Source organism: Notamacropus eugenii, chromosome 4, assembly GCF_028372415.1.
Source record: "Notamacropus eugenii isolate mMacEug1 chromosome 4, mMacEug1.pri_v2, whole genome shotgun sequence".
Lineage (NCBI taxonomy): Eukaryota > Metazoa > Chordata > Mammalia > Diprotodontia > Macropodidae > Notamacropus > Notamacropus eugenii.
The window spans coordinates 151,424,454-151,441,980 of record NC_092875.1 but is presented as its reverse complement, the minus strand read 5'-3'; the positions used below and the strand labels follow the sequence as shown (position 1 = coordinate 151,441,980).

The 17,527-nt window shown below is 40.2% G+C and overlaps 2 protein-coding genes across 18 annotated transcripts in view; one reads left to right on the top strand and one right to left on the bottom strand.

Annotated features, from left to right (window-relative positions):
• The window catches only part of SPAG1 (sperm associated antigen 1), a 78,807-nt gene extending 76,210 nt beyond the window's left edge, over positions 1-2,597 (top strand). For both annotated transcript variants that reach the window (XM_072603396.1, XM_072603395.1), the window contains exons 18-19: positions 1,508-1,885; positions 2,029-2,597. In XM_072603396.1, coding sequence (XP_072459497.1) covers positions 1,508-1,885; positions 2,029-2,160 — 510 coding nt within the window. In that variant the 3' untranslated portion in view covers positions 2,161-2,597. The remainder of the gene's footprint in view (positions 1-1,507; positions 1,886-2,028) is intronic.
• Positions 2,223-17,527, bottom strand: part of RNF19A (ring finger protein 19A, RBR E3 ubiquitin protein ligase) — a 103,331-nt gene continuing 88,026 nt past the window's right edge. For 14 of the 16 annotated variants that reach the window (XR_011965825.1, XR_011965833.1, XR_011965830.1 and 11 more), the window contains 2 exons: positions 5,941-17,005; positions 2,223-4,034 (listed from right to left, as the gene is read on the bottom strand). The gene's annotated coding sequence lies outside the window, so the exon portion shown is untranslated. The remainder of the gene's footprint in view (positions 4,035-5,940; positions 17,006-17,527) is intronic. The other 2 variants (XR_011965823.1, XR_011965822.1) reach the window with 2 other exon arrangements.

Sequence of the window (17,527 nt, the reverse complement as noted above, 5' to 3'; positions counted from 1 at the left end):
AACAGCCTCCCACCAGCTACCTGGAAAGCTGTAGGAGCCTCCAACACGGCTTCCTGCCTTAACTTCCTGCCCCACCTTTATCTGGTTCTGTCTCTTCTCTATTCAGACATCGTCAGGGGCACCTGACCGAAGGTCATGCTTTAGGGCCTGATGTTCTCAGTCCTCATAGGTGGGCACCCCCAGCCTTTCCAGAGCTTTTCTCACATTACCCCCTTTCATGCCCTCTTCACCCCAGCCAAACCTGGCAGCTCTACCCCAAAAAAGAGACCCTTTGCTCTTTCACCTTCGTGTTCTTTCCCTGTCTTCACATACTAACTTCCATTCTTTTCTTGAAGGCCCAGTTCAAACCCTGTCTCCTCCGTGAAACTTTCTTTGATCTTCCCTGCCTCCCACCCCACCGACGGTATGGGGAACAGCCTTTCTTCACAGACTTCATATAGCACTTTGTCTTATTCCCGTGCAAAGAGCTTATAATGTACGTCGTAGCTATCTGTGTTTGTGCTTATCCTCCTCATAGGTTGTAGGCTCCATGAGGGCAGGAGCAGTCTTCATCTCTCTTTCCAGTGCCTAGTACACTGTTCTGCACAGTTAGGTACCTAATATGTGATTTGTCCTTTGTTCTCAAAGAGGACCATGACATCAGGAAGGTGATGCCATGACTTGCAAGTGAATTGGATTTAAGTAAGGCAGGGCTGTGCAAAGTCGCGAGCCTCACTTTCTCCTACGGAACCATCTGGGTCCAGTGACTAGATATAGATCAGGATGACTGGAGATGGTTCCTAGATACCTAATAACTGTCTCTTGAATGAATTAACCAAAGGAACACTTCTGAAAATCATCAGATTACTCTTCTGATTTATTTTCCAGGAAAAGGAAGGGTGAGAACTTCTTGACTATGATTACTTTTCTCTAAAGTACTTCAATAGTATCTATCTATCTATCTATGCATATATGTATGTGTAGACATATATACACATACATATATATGTACATGTTGTACATACACACACCATCCCTCTATCAAATCTTACCTGTCATGTCTAGAGTAATAAAGTAAAAGAAGCAATTGTCCTACTTGTCATTAATTTAGTTGTGTTCCTAAAGTATCATAAAAGTCAACTTTAATAGAACATATTATATTTTAAATGTTCTAAGAAGGGAGTTCATTGATTGAAGGACCTTTTTGTAAAGTAAACGTGGGGAGCAGTAGACATAGTTGTAGACTGGGAGTTCTGAGACCCAAGCTCTCGTCTGTCCCAGCTCTGCTGCTGCCTGCCCACAGGAATGCCAGCAAAGTGCTGCAACACCGATAGCTTCAACTAGTCTCTCTAAGGTCCTTCTACTACTAAAATACATTGGTTCCGATTTTTTATTTTTGTAAATTCATATTTCTATAAAGTATATTTAATTTAAACACTAGTTTGGGAAAGACCAGTTGAGCTAATAGGTATGACTGTTAACCTATCATGTTGCTTAGTATCAAAATTAAATTCTTTCCATCATGAAGGTGGTGGAGAGCAGTGAGGAACAGCCTGAAGGTGGTTCTCCAGAGAATGTCTCCGTTACCTGCCATGATTTGGAGAAAGAGCCAGCAAGCAGCAGGCCTCTAGCAATGGGCTTGGAAAAACTGCACATCTCAAAACCTGCCAGTGCCTATGAATTTGGGCAGATTCTAAATGCCATAAACATGAGGAAGGACGAAGAAGCCTGTGCAAAGCTCTTAGCCATCACAGACCCACAAGATTTGCCAGCCATGCTGAGTAACAAGCTGGAAGGGGACACTTTCCTCCTCCTCATCCAGTCTCTGAAGAATCACCTTCTTGAAAATGACCCAGCATTGGTCTTTCAGCATCTTTTATATCTAAGTAAAGCAGAGAGATTCATGGTAAGCTGCTGCCAGATATCTTAGTCTTTATGCAGATGGATGGGTTTCAAAAGAGAGAGTTCATATTTGCGGATCCATGCTGCTTTGATCTTTAAAATACTAGTTGACTGTGCTGTTGTCATGTAAATATCTTTATCTTTCAGATGATGTTGACGCTGCTTAGCCAACGACAAAAAGAACAGACCCAACAGCTGTTGGAGGCCCTTTCAGACAAATCAGACTATTCATTTACTTCAGAGGACATAGAGAACTTGAAAAAGCAATATGAGCTTTAAGCCAAGATTTATTTTTTTTTCAAATTTCTCCTTCCTTGAGTGGGTCCTGGGAATGGTTGTGGGCTGGGGCTATAAACTGCCTGGTTGGACAGGTAAAGTTGAGCTTTCAGAGGTGCCCTGTTTGGACTATTGAAGATCTGTGAATGATTGTGTACGCACATACTGTAATCTGCTGCTCGCCTTCTACCTGTATATGTTGTCTTTCCTAGAGACTTAACATCTTTTTATTTAATTAGTTGACTTGATATTGATTCACTTTGAGTATATTTAAGTACATTCACCTTTTATAGTTTCTATCTTTCCTTTCAGTCATTCCTTTGGCAAAAGAGTTGAGCTAAATTTGCATTCTTTTCTACTCTGAAAATGGGACCTTTTAAAGTGTAATAGAAATATATTTACTTAGTTGATTTTTAAAATTTAATTCCATGAAAATCTGACTACTGTGTTGTCTTCATTTCTTGCCACGAAATACACAAAACCTATTGTTATACTGCTAATGCAAAGATGAAATGGACACAGTTAAAGAAGTACAGGGTATCCCAAAGTCCTAGTGCAGCTTAAGCTTTAATAAGCACTAACACTTTGGGGACATCTTGTACTTTGGCACTGTGAAGATATGTGGTTGTGATGGCCCATGTTGATGTAGATGAAATGTGAATTCAGGCTTTTCAGGTTTTGTTCATTTACTGTTTCTCAAAGCCATTATGGGAAGCGATAATTTGCCTTTCTCCGAGGGGTCTGTTGTCTACCATTGCACATGATTTTTTCCCCAGTAGTGTTTGTTGCATACAGTAATTTCAGCTGTCATAGTAAATAGTTTCTTATTTATATCTGGTAGTAATCAGTCTTAATTAAAATATTGATATTATGGAGAAGTCTTGCAGGGTGCTGTGTGCCTATGAAAACAGAAACAAAAGAGTCACTTTGCAAAAACCAGCTGCTCTTACTCTTTTCTTTGAATTGTCTCAATCAAATGTTTGCATATTTTTAACCAGATTTTACTATTATTCACTTAAATTCCCCTTTTCTTTTTGTCTATAAATCTGACCACATTTACTTCCTCACTGTGAAGTTGAAAGTAAAGACTTTGGGTCTTATTGGTACTGAAAGTTTCTCTCAGTTGTACCTTAGGATTAAAGGGATGGTATTTCATATAACCTGGGAAGCCAACTCTAGTGTACCTAGTGTAACTGGTGCTGGGAGAACCTGAACTCAATTTATTCAGGAAATAAGATTCTTAGTGCTGCATTTTATATATCTATCTATTTATCTATATCTATCTATCTGTATACACATACATACATACACACACATACACATATACATATAAATACACATGCATATGGGACAGAGGGTATATATGTATGTGTGTGTGTGTGTGTGTGTGTGTGTGTGTGTGTGTGTCTTCTGTCCCATATCCTTCGTTTGGTGTGTGCTTTTTTCATTTGTCTAATTAGGATAGATGGTAATAAATAGTGGGCTTCAAAAAAGTGATGTTTCTCTACTTGTGGGTCTTCCCGGAACCAATGCAGGCTGTAACCCTATTCAACTTAGACTGTCTGATTGGCTGAAAAATCCATTACCTGTTGGCCAGCCTTCAAATGATGATCCGCTTTCTCCAAATGTAGGTTAACTGGTCCTTGGCAAGTACACAGTGAAACCCATACGTTGCCATTTTGTACCAAAGTTGCCCCCAGCTTGGTAGAATGTGCTGGAGACTTCACTCCTTTGGTATAATCCTTGTGATTCCAGAATCCTCTTCCACACCATGGAAAAGGACTATCCATGATAGAGTTATATTCAAATATGGTTTGGCTCTTTTTGAAAAGGTTGTCACTATGTCCACATATGTATTTTCTAGTATTTTTTAAAAACTGAAATGATAAAAAAAAGTTTATAGAAAAAATATTATACTGACTTTTTAACTGTTTTAATGTAGTCACTGTTCTCAGCTATAGTTTTACTTAAGAATTGCATAATTTGAAAATGTATTATGAGAAGCATTCTACCTCTAGCTTTTAAAAAAGAACATTTCCTTTGAAATATAAAGTAAAACAGTCAATTATTGACTTATTTATAGAACTCATTTATTAAAATGGGACCATAGCCCACTCAAATTTTGATTAATTTACTATTTTCTTTATTTAGTAACTTAGAAAAATTTATTTGAGATATTGTAATCAGAGAGCTATGCAATGAAAGAAAAAGAAAAATGTATATAAACTGTACCAAAGAACCTGCCTTCTTTAGGGACTGTCAGTTGTGTCTGCTGCTTTCAAAGTTTCAAAACTGTATTTCTTATGAAATGATGGTTGAAGATGATACAACATAAAATATAAAAACAATTGTAAAAAGCACCCAAGATACTTTGTTCTGGTTAGCTTTTTAATTTTGAAATCTGATGAACAATTCACTTGAATTTGGCTGCTCTGTATCCTCATTTCCTTATCCTAGTGCAGATTTTGCAGTTTGTTTGGTCAGGCATCCAGATTTTACAAGTTGGTAGAGAGCCCAAACAGAACTATGGCATGCATAATAATAAAAAGCTTTATCTGAGTTTCTCTTGATGCATATTAGTGGTATGAAGGTTTGACCTGGTTCTTCTTGAAAGACTTGTTTCTGTCTGTTCCTCAAAGAATATGATCCTTCTGACAGTGGTTTGCAACTTGAGTTCCTTCCTATGCTATCCCACACCAATCAGATTATTGTAACATGTTTTCTACAGCACGTTTCCTTATTATTCAATTCAACCAATGTCTATTAAGCAAGTGCCTACTTTCGGTCAAGCACAGTAGAAGAGTGGGGTTTTCTGGTTAATTAAATATTTTGGCTAATTCAGTTTACCTTATGGTATGTATGTATAGACTTAAAAACTTTCAAATAATGATAATAAAATTTATTTATGCTACTGAACATAGTTTAGTCTTTGGTGGTCAGGAAGTACCTTAGGATCTCTCAGTCATGAAAATCATTGCAGAAATTGCAAATTCTTCATTAAGAATGCCTACCTATAAAATAGTTTTCTATGCAGAGAATTGAGAACTAAGTTTCAGAATTTTAAAAGGAAGCTTAGACCCAATTTCAAAATTCTTTAGCCTAAAAATCTAATTGTGGTAATTCCCAAACATTTTTAAAAATTCAGCTTCAAATAAATTATTTGAGCTAACTAAATTCCTTAGTTACAGAAAGCTTTGTTGTCTATAGGCCACATGAGATAAGTAGTGCCAATATGGTCATCCCCATTTATGATGAGGAAAATTATTCTGAGAGATGAAGGAACCTACTCAGTCATATTGATACTAAGTGGCAAACCCCGAATTATGAATGTTAGTACTTTCCTGTTTCTAAAATAACTTTTGAAGTTTCATAAGTGAATGAAAGGAACTAAGTGAATAATCTTCAAAAATTCCTGCCTTAATTTTTAAGCATGTAATTTTTTTTAAATTTGAGATTCATTTTATCTTTATACCTTATCTATATTCTTGTTGCAATTATCTGCCAACTTCCAAGTCCCTCTCCTTTGTCAGTTCAGTTCTTGGCTCATGGTCCTCCTCTCTAGCCCAAACCTCTTCTGTAACCTTAGTGACTTTCATGTTAATGACCTTCACCAAAGACTATCAACTTAGATTCTCCCTCTCAAATCACAATCTTCTGTTTTTCTACCTGGAGTTGGAATTAGAGTGCACTCCCAGGGAGCATCCAGAAAATGGGACTATAGAGACCACCCCATGGAGCTAAACCGAGTTGCCCAGGCCATTTCCAGGGAAAACGTGCACTTACCTCTGAAAAGACTTGGTGCTTTGGTATTATGTGGCAAAACCTGGGTAGTCCTTTGATGATCTGTCTCTCCTTTCCCCAGGTGGGATGCTGTGTTAGTTAGAATGGAGAGGTAGCTTCCAATTCTCTCTCTTTTGCCCTACTGATTGAGACTTCCAATGAGGGATGGAGAAAAGATGACCCTTTACCACAGTCAGGGACCACTCCCACATGGGAGGTTAAAGTCTGGAGTCTCAACCAGGTGAGGGTTGGGTCTGGGCTTTTGGCTTCCTCTTCTGCCTTGTGCTTTCTTTCCTGTGTAGACAGCCAAACATTATTTTTGAGATGGATGTGTCCAGTCATGGAGTTCTAGAATTCCAGGGTCCAAATGGCAAAAGGAATTTCTTCATTGGGAAAAATGAGCACAAGCAGGAATCTGGCCCCAATCCTTAGCCTGGAATGGCAGAAGAAATGGACCTGGAGTAGATCAGACCTTACAGAGCTAAAGTGACATGTGGAATGCCTATTCATTTGGTAGTCCCACAAACTACTTCATGTTCCGATTGGTATGACTCAACTTCCTGGCAGATGTAGTTTTAAGTTACTGATTGCTTAAATCTTGTCAATGTGTGTTATGAGTCTTTTGGGTCCTTTAGCTTTTCTTTTGTGCGTAGGAAATAAATACTAGTCCCATCCTGGTGGATAGTTTACGCTAAAATATCTTCCCACTTCCCCCACCCCTCTGGGGAGCAACAACTAAAAGAAAACTTCAATTTTCTGCTAGGGTGCCATCAGCAAGTGTGGGAAAGGGGAGCCTAACTCCTCACATTAGAGGCCAGGCTACCCCAGAACTAAAACTCTGTCCAACCACATTTGTGGGTCCAGAGCAGATGGGCCCCTTAATGGAAAGGGAGGGGGGTTCAATGTCTTAACCCTTTGGTCCCCAAAGCAGCTTTTTATGTTATATACCCTTCCCACTACCTGCTTTTTCCTAATCCAGTTCTTCACCTTTCCTGGCCCTTTCTGGTTCCTCAGTCCTTTCCTGGTTTCTCAGGGAGAGCCCCCCTATTTTGGCTTCACTTTCCTCTTTACAATTTTGACCTTGTCATTCACTGGCTCAGCTTTCCTTCACCCTTCTAGCATTTCCTCCATGTCTTTTTGATGTTCAGATCCTACTGATCCTCAGCCCTATATCTTCTCTGCTCCTAATCCCAAACTGCTGGAGAAGATCATATAAGCTGCTGACTTGAGTCTACAACAAATTCATTTTATCTAACCTAATGGTGCCCTGTTGCTTTTAATTTATCTCTCATCAAGCTAATGCAAGTTTTCTTCTCAATTTTACAACTCTACATCAGCTTCCCTCAGCAGACCTTGCTTCTTAGAAAACTGAGACTATCTATGATGAACTTTCATCACCCCTTCTCCATAATTCAAGGCCTGTCTACATCATCACCCATTCTTTTGGTTTTCTGTGGTTTCAGAAGATGATGTGGTCCTTGTTCTTGTGGAATGATCCCATCCTTTCTGGGAGCTTCGCTTCTTGAATCATGAATTCATTTCAGTGTCTCTATTTGCTGGATCCTTTCCTAATAACTAGAAGCATGTTCAGGTCTTTCCCCAGTATAAGATTTTTGAGGGCAGGGACTTTTATTTTGTCTTTTTATCTCTTAGCACCCAGCACAGTGCCTGGCACATGTTGTTGACATGTTAGTCATTTAACTGTGTTGGTCTCTTCATGTCTCCATGGACCATACTACATCAAGACTGATCATGGGGTTTTCTTGGCAAAGATACTGGAGTTGTTTGCCATTTCTTTTTCCAGTGGAGTATGGAAAACAGAGGTTAAGTGACTTGCCCAGGGTCACACAGTAAGTTTCTGAGGCCAGATTTGAACTTAAGTCTTCCTGACTCCAGGCTCAGCAGTCTATCCACTGAGCCTCCTAGCTACCTCCACCTGGCATATAGTAAATGCTAAATAAGTGCTTGTTGAATTATGTTAGCCCTGCAAACCTTTCAAGTTATCATCCTATGTCTACCTTTTCACTGTTGGCCTCCAAATGTAACAGTATACAGAACCAGCATTGAGGCCTCATCTGTCCCATTAAGACTGGCACTAGCTCTGGACCCTAGCATAGACAGCAGGTTCAGTCCTAGAGGGAACTTGGCCTCTAGAGAAAGGGGGTGAAGTCCCTTCTTATGCTCTATGGTTCTTTATATCCTCCTAACTTCCATCCCAGAGCCCTGAGGAAAATCACTATAGATTAGAATTAGCTCATTCCAAAGTCTCCCCAAAATGAGGGAGCTAAAAGGTCTTCAGTGTACAATATCAGGTATAGGACAGCTATTTCCTCTACATACACAAAAATTACTTAATGAACAACTGGTAGACTTAAGCAGCAGGAGCTTATAACTACTGTTATATTCTCCCAGGCAATTGATACTTGAGACATCAAAACATGAAGCATTTTGTGATTACCATATAAGCATTTCACCTTCACCTCAGAAATAGCTCTGAAATAGCTCCTTCCATGTCCTTATCTTCAGCAAGCCAGGCCAGAGACATTGAAGTTGGTCTCCTCTTGTCATCTACTCCAAAAAGACTTCTGGTTATAAAGAACACCCCGATTGGGGGGTGGGAGAGGGCAGTGCGTGGGCCAGGAGCTCCAGGCCTCTCAGACTTGCAAGGCTGCAAATTTGCATCTGAAGATCACTGTTTGCTCACTTACTGTGTGCTCAGGAAAAAAATCCAAAGCAATAGAGGCAGCTTAGGATTTTGAGATCCACTCTCAAGCTCTGGTAGGCCAGCATATGTGCTGCTACCATTTGCCATATCTGCCACCCCTCACAAAAAGTCCAAAGGATTGAAGAGTTCTCACATGCTAGACAGACAGAAAGAGGGACATTTGGCAATGCTCTCCTTTCCTTTGAGTTCACTTGGTGGGCAGCTCTTTCTGGCTTAGTGGCTAAATCTCTCTTAGGCAGTTACTTCCTCTCCCATGCCCTAGTCACAGTGACCAAAAGATCTTGTGTTTTCCCAGGCATCAAGTCCTTCAACCCCAAGGTAGTAGTAACATAGTTGCCTGGAGGCAGCCAGTGTATCAGATCGCTGCTCTACCTAATGGCCGCTCTTACACCTGGAAAGAGTAGTTTACACTTACTGCCTCTGGGTCTTCACACATTTGCTACTCAGCCTCTTGGCTTCTGACTCTACCACTCTACAGCAAGTGCCTTTTCAGCTGACTAATGGCATCTCAACTGCTAAATATGACCTTTCTGCATTTCTCACCTTTGACCTCTGCAGTTTTTAAAATTGCTGACTACCCCCTCTCCTCCTGTATATTCTCTCTGTTCTGTAGCATAGCTCTCTGTTCTCCTGTGCCTCCATTTCTAGTTCATTATCCTATCCCCACCCCCAAGCACAAGTGTCTCCTCAGGTTTTGTTCTAGTTCCTGTTCTCTTCTCCTTGGAGAATTCATTCATTCCAATTCAATGACAGCCAAGCCTCCACTTTGGTGGGGGGTAATGTTCCTAGAAAAGGACATAAAAGTAAAAAATATGAATGCTGACATATTAAACCTGTGGGAAATAAAGGGCTAAGTTCCCTGTCCACCAAAAACTGTAATCTTTCACCAGAGATTGCTCAAAGTATACTTCTCTGCATACAATTCTTTATGACAAAACAGTAATTCTGATAATATGCATTTTCCTAACACTGTAAACATGAAATAATGCAGGGGAGAGGAAAGACAGCACAGAGTTAGATGGGGAAGATCCAGGCAACAATTTCATAAGAACTTGTTAAAAAGGGAAAAGGGCAACCTGCCATCTCTAATCTCCCTTTCTGCTCAGTGGTTGAACTCTCCTCTAATGAAAAGCACATGGCTCAGGGTGAGTTCCAGGTGCCAGGTTCAAGCTCAGAACTCCTGCTGGGGTGGCTCGGTCCAGCCCTGTGCACTGTAGGCCAGGCTGCTCCTTCCAGGAAGCCCAGTTTGGGCATTGGAGGAAATAGGACATTCCCTTAGCAGCAGGAGCACTGACCAGTGACTTCATCACACAGTTGAGAGGTTACTATGGCACTCTCTAGAGTGGATTCACAAACATTGTCATTTCATTAACACCAAGCTTACAGCCAAAAGTGGCCTCAGAAGTTCCAGTACAAAGTTTATCTAACACCTTTATTTTCTCACTCAACCACATCGCTGACTTTGCACACTTGGGCTTGAAGTCCAAAGGATTTGCACTACGCCTGGGGGAATAATTACAACACAAACCTTGAGTATTAAAGGTCAACAATGAAGATATGCCACAGATGGGCAGGGAGCTCTACAACTGCAGATAAACAAGATCCGTGAAGTGCCTGCTCCACAGACTTACAAGCAAAGTGCCTCTCATTTTTTTTCTCTACTATGCATAGCCTTGAATATGTGTGGTTGCCAACTTGAAAGTGAAAATGAGATTATTAATAAAATGATGTGAATGTTTGCAGTTGTGAAAGTTAAATACATTCAGATGTTGAGGGATTACTGAATCACCTCTGGGCAGATTAAGTCCCAAATCTACATATTCATCCATAATTTCTCCCTTGAACTCCACCAGATGACCCACCTTAGGGAGGGTAATATTGGTGTCATTTTGAGTTCAGAAAGTGAACTCATCTTTTCCCCTAAATCCTTCTCTCTTCAAAAGTTCTCTATTTCTGTCACTGGCCCCAACATTATCCTCCTAATTACCTAGGTTTAAAACTTAGGAATTACCTTTGTCTTCCCTTTCTCACTTTTTACAGCCAATCTACTGGTTGTTAAAACCTGGTGACTATTTTCCATATCTCTGCCATTGGTCTCCATCTCCCTCCTGATACTACCACTCTCCTCATTGGAGCCCTCATTATCTCTTGCCAAGGTCATTGTGATACCATCCTAGCTGTGGGTTATCCTTGCCTCCAGTCCTTTTTCTTGAATCCATCTTCCACAAAACTGTCAAAAATTTCCTGACCCTGTACAAAAGCTTTTATTGGCTCCCACATTGCTTTTGGGCCAAAATACAGTCTCCTGGACTGGGCACAAAGTAGGTGCTTAATCAATTCTTGTTGACTTTCCATTCCCCATCCTCCTGCCCCTCTCTTCCCTAGCTTGGCATTTGTGGTACCCCAGGCTCTGGCTCCAGTCTGTCCCTTTAGCCTTCACATTATTTCCACTCACTCTTATTCCATGTTCCTAGAGCACAAAATGCTATCTCCAGAACCAGCATGTTTGTGTAGGGCATTCCCATCCCTGAAATGTACCCCATTTTCCAGAATTTGCCCCTTCCTCCAAAGCTCAGCCCAGACAGCACCTCTTCTGCAAAGCCTTTCCTGATTCTCCCTTGGCTGAAACTGTTCTCTCTTCTCTCTCTTTGCTGAATCACTTTGTCTCTCCCTTCCTTCCACTGCTGCCTACCTTTTATTATGCTTTTTGAAAAAAAAAAAAAATGTTACATTTTCTCCTCCCCATCTCCTCACAAGCTTATCAATATCTATGATCTTGGAGGTTGCAGTAAATTGACCATGAACTGGGTCTAGACTTGAGGAGGAGAAGATTAGGCTAAGTTGTTTCTAACATTTGCTCCTGGTGCGTCTCAGACTCCCATGATCTCATCCCTGTGCAGGGGTGAGAGGTTGGCAGAAAGCGGCCAGTATGGGCTTTGCACCAGGCTGATACAAAGGAAATGGAGCTGCTGAGTCTCAGAAGAGCTCTCCTTGGACCAGGATTGGGAGTGTGTCCTGAGAACTAGGGTGATATAAAAGAGAAGAAGGATGGGACCATGGAAAAAGCCCTAGACTGGGAGGCAGAACAATTGGGTTCTAGTCCCAGCACCCTACCTATTTCCTGGCAGTGTGGACAAGGTACTTTTCTAGAGACCTCAGTTCTCTTTTCTATACAATGACAGGGGTTGAGGGAGGTTGGACTAGATGTCGAAGGTGGAATTCTTCTACCTCTAAAGGCTGAGAGTTGCAGCCATTTATGAAGTCAATCTATATGGAATAGTATGTCATACAAGGTGGGATCATAAATTTAGAGCTGGAAAACACCTTAGAGGTCGTTATCTCTAATACCCACTTCCAATCACATTTTGTAGATGAAGATGATGAGACTCTAAATGACACAACCAGTAAATGTTTTGTTGTTCAGTCATTTTATTCCTGTCCAACTCATCATGACCCTATTTGGGGTTTTCTTGGCAGAGATACTGGAGTAGTTTGCCATTTCCTTGTCCAGTTCATTTTACAGATGAGGGAACTGAGGCAAACAGGGTTAAGTGACTTGCCCAAGGTCACACAGCTAGTAAGTGTCAAGGGCCGGATTTGAACTCAGTTCTTCCTGACTCCAGGCTTGGAGCTCTATCCACTGAACCACCTTGCTGGCAAAACTGACTCCAAGTCCACTGCTCTATCCAATATTTCTGTAGTGCCTCCTAATCATTGGGTAGAAGTCAGGTGACATGAATTCTAGTCTCAGAGCTGCCACTTGCCATTTCTGGTTGAACTGTTTAAATAATCTTTGGGCAAAGGCAGCTTAGGGGTAGTAGAAAGAGTGGTGAACCTGGAATTTTAAAAGATTTGGGTTCAAATGCTATCTCTGATGCCATCTGTGTGTCACAGCTTCTGAGGATCTCAGTTTCACAATCTGTATAACAGAGATTATAGCACTTGTGGTTACTAACCTCCCAGGTGATGGTGAGATTCAAATGAGGTAATGAATAGAAAAGTAGTCTGCAAACTTTAAATTGCATAAGTGTCCACTATTTTGCCTAACTCACAGGATTATTAAAAAAATATATTCTGTAAACTTGCCATCCTTATTTCTGTGAAGGTCTATTATTATTATTGATATAAAATTCCTAAGGAAATTTTTACTTGAAAATTCTATTCAAACTATTTTATTTTCAATCTAAGGACCTAACTTCCTTAAAACTGGATTATGTTTTCTTGGAATATGTAAGCTCAGTTGGAATGATCACTCATTCAGACCATGCCAGGATTTTCAATGAACTCGAAAGAACTTTCAGTTTCTTTCAGAAACTCTACAGAAGTTTAGAGATAAGAGGTTGGAAGTTTTCTCCCATTACATTTATTATATGATACAGCTGTAGCAAAGCTTTCAGGAGTAGTCTTCACCAAACTTTAGTGAAGGCATTGTTTGTGATGCATTGAAAGCCTCAAAGCAGAATGTACCAGGGCAGGTATAGGAGTGATAAAGTGACTAGTGCATTGGACCTGGAGTCAGATGACTTATCTTCCTGAGTTCAAATCTGGCTTCATACACTTACTAGCTGTGTGACCCTGGGCAAGTCACTTAATCCTTTTTGCCTCTGTTTCCTCAACTGTAAAATGAGCTAGAGGAAGGAAATGGCAAACCACTCTAGAAACTCTGCCAAGAAAATCCCAAATAGGGGTACAAAGAGTTGAACAGGACTGACAACTAAAACAACCCCTACTACATCTAAAAGCAAAAGAGAAAAAGTAGGAAGTCTGACAAAGGCATGGGGTCCAGATAATCAATGCAAAACTGCAAGTCAAAAGTAAAGCTATAACTAGGGTGGGGAAGCTGGGAGCTTTGTCCCAGGGCCCTGAAATTTAGAAAATCACTTCGAAATGCATTTAGGTGGCCACATCCCAGGCAAGCCCATCTTACCCAAGCCGCATCCCCTGGGTAGCTTCCTCACCTGCTGCGTACTACCCCCAAATTTTTGCCAGTCTAGCAACATAAAATAAGCAGCACAGAAACCTTATAGGCTCTCTCAGAGTAGAGCAGCTACACTGTAAGTGAAAATTCTTCCCCCTGGCATGATCCAAGGTTTTGGCACTGACCAAAAGAGGAATACGAAATGGAACAAAATACCAAGTTGTACATACTTATTTTGTCTATAGTTTCGTGTGTACATATTATTTCTCCCCATAGAATGTAGAGTCCTTGAGCTAATACACAGAATGATAAACACATTTTTGGATATGACCAATAGGAGGCAGTGTGGGGTAGTAGATAGAGAACTGGATTTAGAATTGGCAGATCTGAAATCAACTCCTGACGGCTACTTACTACCTTCGGTATGAACTTGGGCAAATCATTTAACCTCTCTGGGTTTCAGTCTCCTCAACAGTAAAATTAGAACCTTGAACTAATGACCTTTATGGTCTCTTATAGCTCTAAAATTATGATCCCATGAAGAATATAAAGAAATAGAAAGCAAAACACCTATAAAGTGATTCAGAGTAGGAAAAAAAGCAGTAGTAAAAGAATACACACTGCAAGAAGCAGAAAAACTAATGGTAATGGATAATGTTAGCGTAACAGATAACATTGGCAACAAAATGGATAATGTTAGTAACATAATAGAAAACTGGCAACATAATGGATAATTGTTGGTTAAGAATGGATAACGTTGGTAACACAATGGATAATGTTAGTAACATAAATGGATAATGCAAATAATGCTTCATTAATATGCAGAGTTTTTCATTTCTTTTATCAATTAGTAAGTAACAAAGATACAGCTGAATGGACAGATGCTATATTTTCAGATGTTATCATTAAAATAATGACAAGAATTAGAGACTCTCAGGAAATATTCCATTTAACTTAACATACAGTTTGGGGTTTTGTGTCATTTAAAAAAATGATACAAAAATAAAGATTTGTAGTGATGCACCTCATGGTTGTGGTTGTTTGTCCTTGGTCCTCAAAGAGGACCATGACATCAGGAAGGTGATGCCATGACTTGCAAGTGAATTGGATTTAAGTGAGGGAGGGCTGTGCAGAGTCAGCAGCCTCACTCTCTCCTCCAGAGTTCTGGGAGTCCAGGGACAAGACTTAGGTCAGGATGACTGTGGAGATGGCCCCATAGACCTTATGGTGAAAAGTCTTGAATAGTAGGAAGAAGAGTCTGGATTAAGACAGGCTGAGTCATGAAGATCTGGGTTCCAAGTCTGCTTCTGACACACATTGGCTATATGACCTTGGGCAAATCACTTAGGAGTAGATTGTAATCACATCCTTTTAGGAAGAGGCAAATCCTCTTCATACCCTGAGGCCATGGTTTTTGGTGGAGGGAGTTTCCTTACCAGCAGTTCCCCCTAACAAACAGTGAAATCACAGGTTTGGTTTAAAACAAATAATCAACAAAACAAAACAAAAGAAACAAACAAAAGCTCCTAGAGGAATCGTGGAAGCAGCTCTGGTCTGGGAGGGTTCCCCAAATCCTGGCTTTCCCTGAGTTTAAGAATACTAATCTTCCCCTTTGAAAATACTCAGAAAGAGAGGCTCCTGTCCTCCTTGTATACACAGGAGACCGTGACATCTGGCCTCCCAATACTGTCAGAAATTGCCTGCTCTCCCTTTTCCCTAGATGTCTTCTGACTGGGAATTAAGCAGACAACCTTGCTTCTCAGTTATAAACAGGAACATTCTGAATTTACAACTGTTTATTCTAATGCTTAATGGATGTGAGATCCAACAGCTTCAAAGGAGGGAAATCTCGCTCTGATTATGACTTTGCCAATAACAAACCACTTTCCTAATAGCCCAAGTCTGTAGATAACTAGGTGGTACAGCAAATAGAGCCAACAACATCTGAGTTCTAATCCTCTTTTGAACTTTACTAACTGTGTAACCCTAGGCAAGTAACTTAACCATTCTCAACCTCAGTTTCCTGATCTGTAAAATGGAGATGATAATAGAACTTCCATCCCAGGCTGTGAGGATCAAGTGAGATAATTTGTAAAGCTCTTGGAAAACAAAGTGCTATCATATAAATTCTAGCTATTCTGAAGTTTAAATTTTATCATATCCCATTCTCAAAGAATTTGTTTTTAAGCTTGAAGGATCTTGCTTATCAATTAATAAATGTGTGTTACAAAGGCATCGACAGTGAATAAGCAATGCATGTCAGCCAATAAATTCAATTCATCATTTATTAAGCATTAGCAAGTACAAGGCACTATCTCCAAGGTGTTTGGGATGCAAAGGATGAAAAAAGACATTGTCCTTGCCCTCGGTGGGGCTTACAATTTAGTAGGAGATGAACTATGTTAATGAAAACACAGTGAGTAAGACATGGGAGAGACAAAACAGATTAGGAAAGAGATCTCCTCTAGCTGGGGAAGGGGAGGGGGCAGTCAGAGAAATACAAATGCTTACAGAGAAGCCTTTTCTATAGGAGGTTATATGAGAAGTTGACACTTGATCTGAACTTGGGCAGATGGGAGTCTTTTGATGGTGAAGGCAGTCTGTGTTCGAGATGGGGTTGGTTTATGCAGATACATGGAGGTTCATGAGTGCTAGGTGAGACTGGGGAACACCAGGTAATGGGGGCTTGAACTAGGGTTATAGCAGTGTGAGGGATAAGGAAGAGACAGATGCAAGAAATATCACTGAGGTAGGACTGATGGAAATTTGAAAATGACTGGATGTGGGGAGTAAGGCATGTCTTTCTTAAATGCTTCCTATCAATGACACTGTGATGGGGATAAGATAACATAGGTCCTACTTCAGGGCCACCTGGCTTGCGGGCTTGTGAGTTTAGAAAATGAAAGGGCTCTAAGAAACTCACTTGGAAGCATACATATATTGGTGGAGGGTCCTGCTCATTACGAATCCCAATGTATATGAATTTATAGCCTTGAATAGCTATTGGGATATTTATTAGCAAAGTAGAATGCATCACCAAATATACATATATACCCACTTCAGCTACTCTTCTGCTTGCAAAAAGTGTTTACTTGCTGTAAATGAGATAATTTAGCTTGTAGAGTTGAATTGCATGAGAAATTGAAGGAAGTTAAGGAGTTTAGTAGCAAGGAAGACAACTTGTTACAGCTGGCTTTTTAAAAATTTTTTATGAATTAACACCACCCAAATTTAGCTCCTCTGTCTTAGTCATCAGAGAGAATTTCATTTTGCTCTTAGAAAAGGACATGGAGGTCCTTTAAAAATCCTAAAACCTTAAGCAAAAAATACCATACTTACCCAACTGGAAAAGTCATCCCATGGTATACCTCCAATAAGTTACTGTAGTCTCCGGGATAATGGATGAAGCTTTCTGGTGCCATCTCCTGGTAATGAGTCATGTTACAAATGCAAAAAAATTGCTCCACAGGTTGAGAAGCATCGACAAAATACCCCGAATGAGATACTATTTATTTCTAATGTTTAATTTATTTCTAACGTGTTGAAATAGCACATTTCCCCCATTCCACCTTAATTATTTTTTTTGATCCTCAGAGCTTCTCTTAACTCCAGTACAAGGATTGGTGATGTTGGTAAATTAAACAGATCTGAAATGTCTATAACTTCCCTCCCCTCACCCCAAAAAGGTACTTGGGGTTTCTGGAGATTAGACCAGTTCCTTCTCTCATGGAAGGAAGTTCATCTACCTTCAGAAAGTTGGTGCTTAATAAATACACAATAAATAATCATCTAATAGTGATTGTCACTCATTATTGAGAGTATCAGAATAGTACAGTGGATAGCATGAAATCCAAAGTCCCAGTTTTAAATTCCAACTTTGCTGGCTTGCTTCTTGTGACTTTCTCAATATCTCAGCTTCCTCATCTGTAAAAGGAGGGGGTTAGACT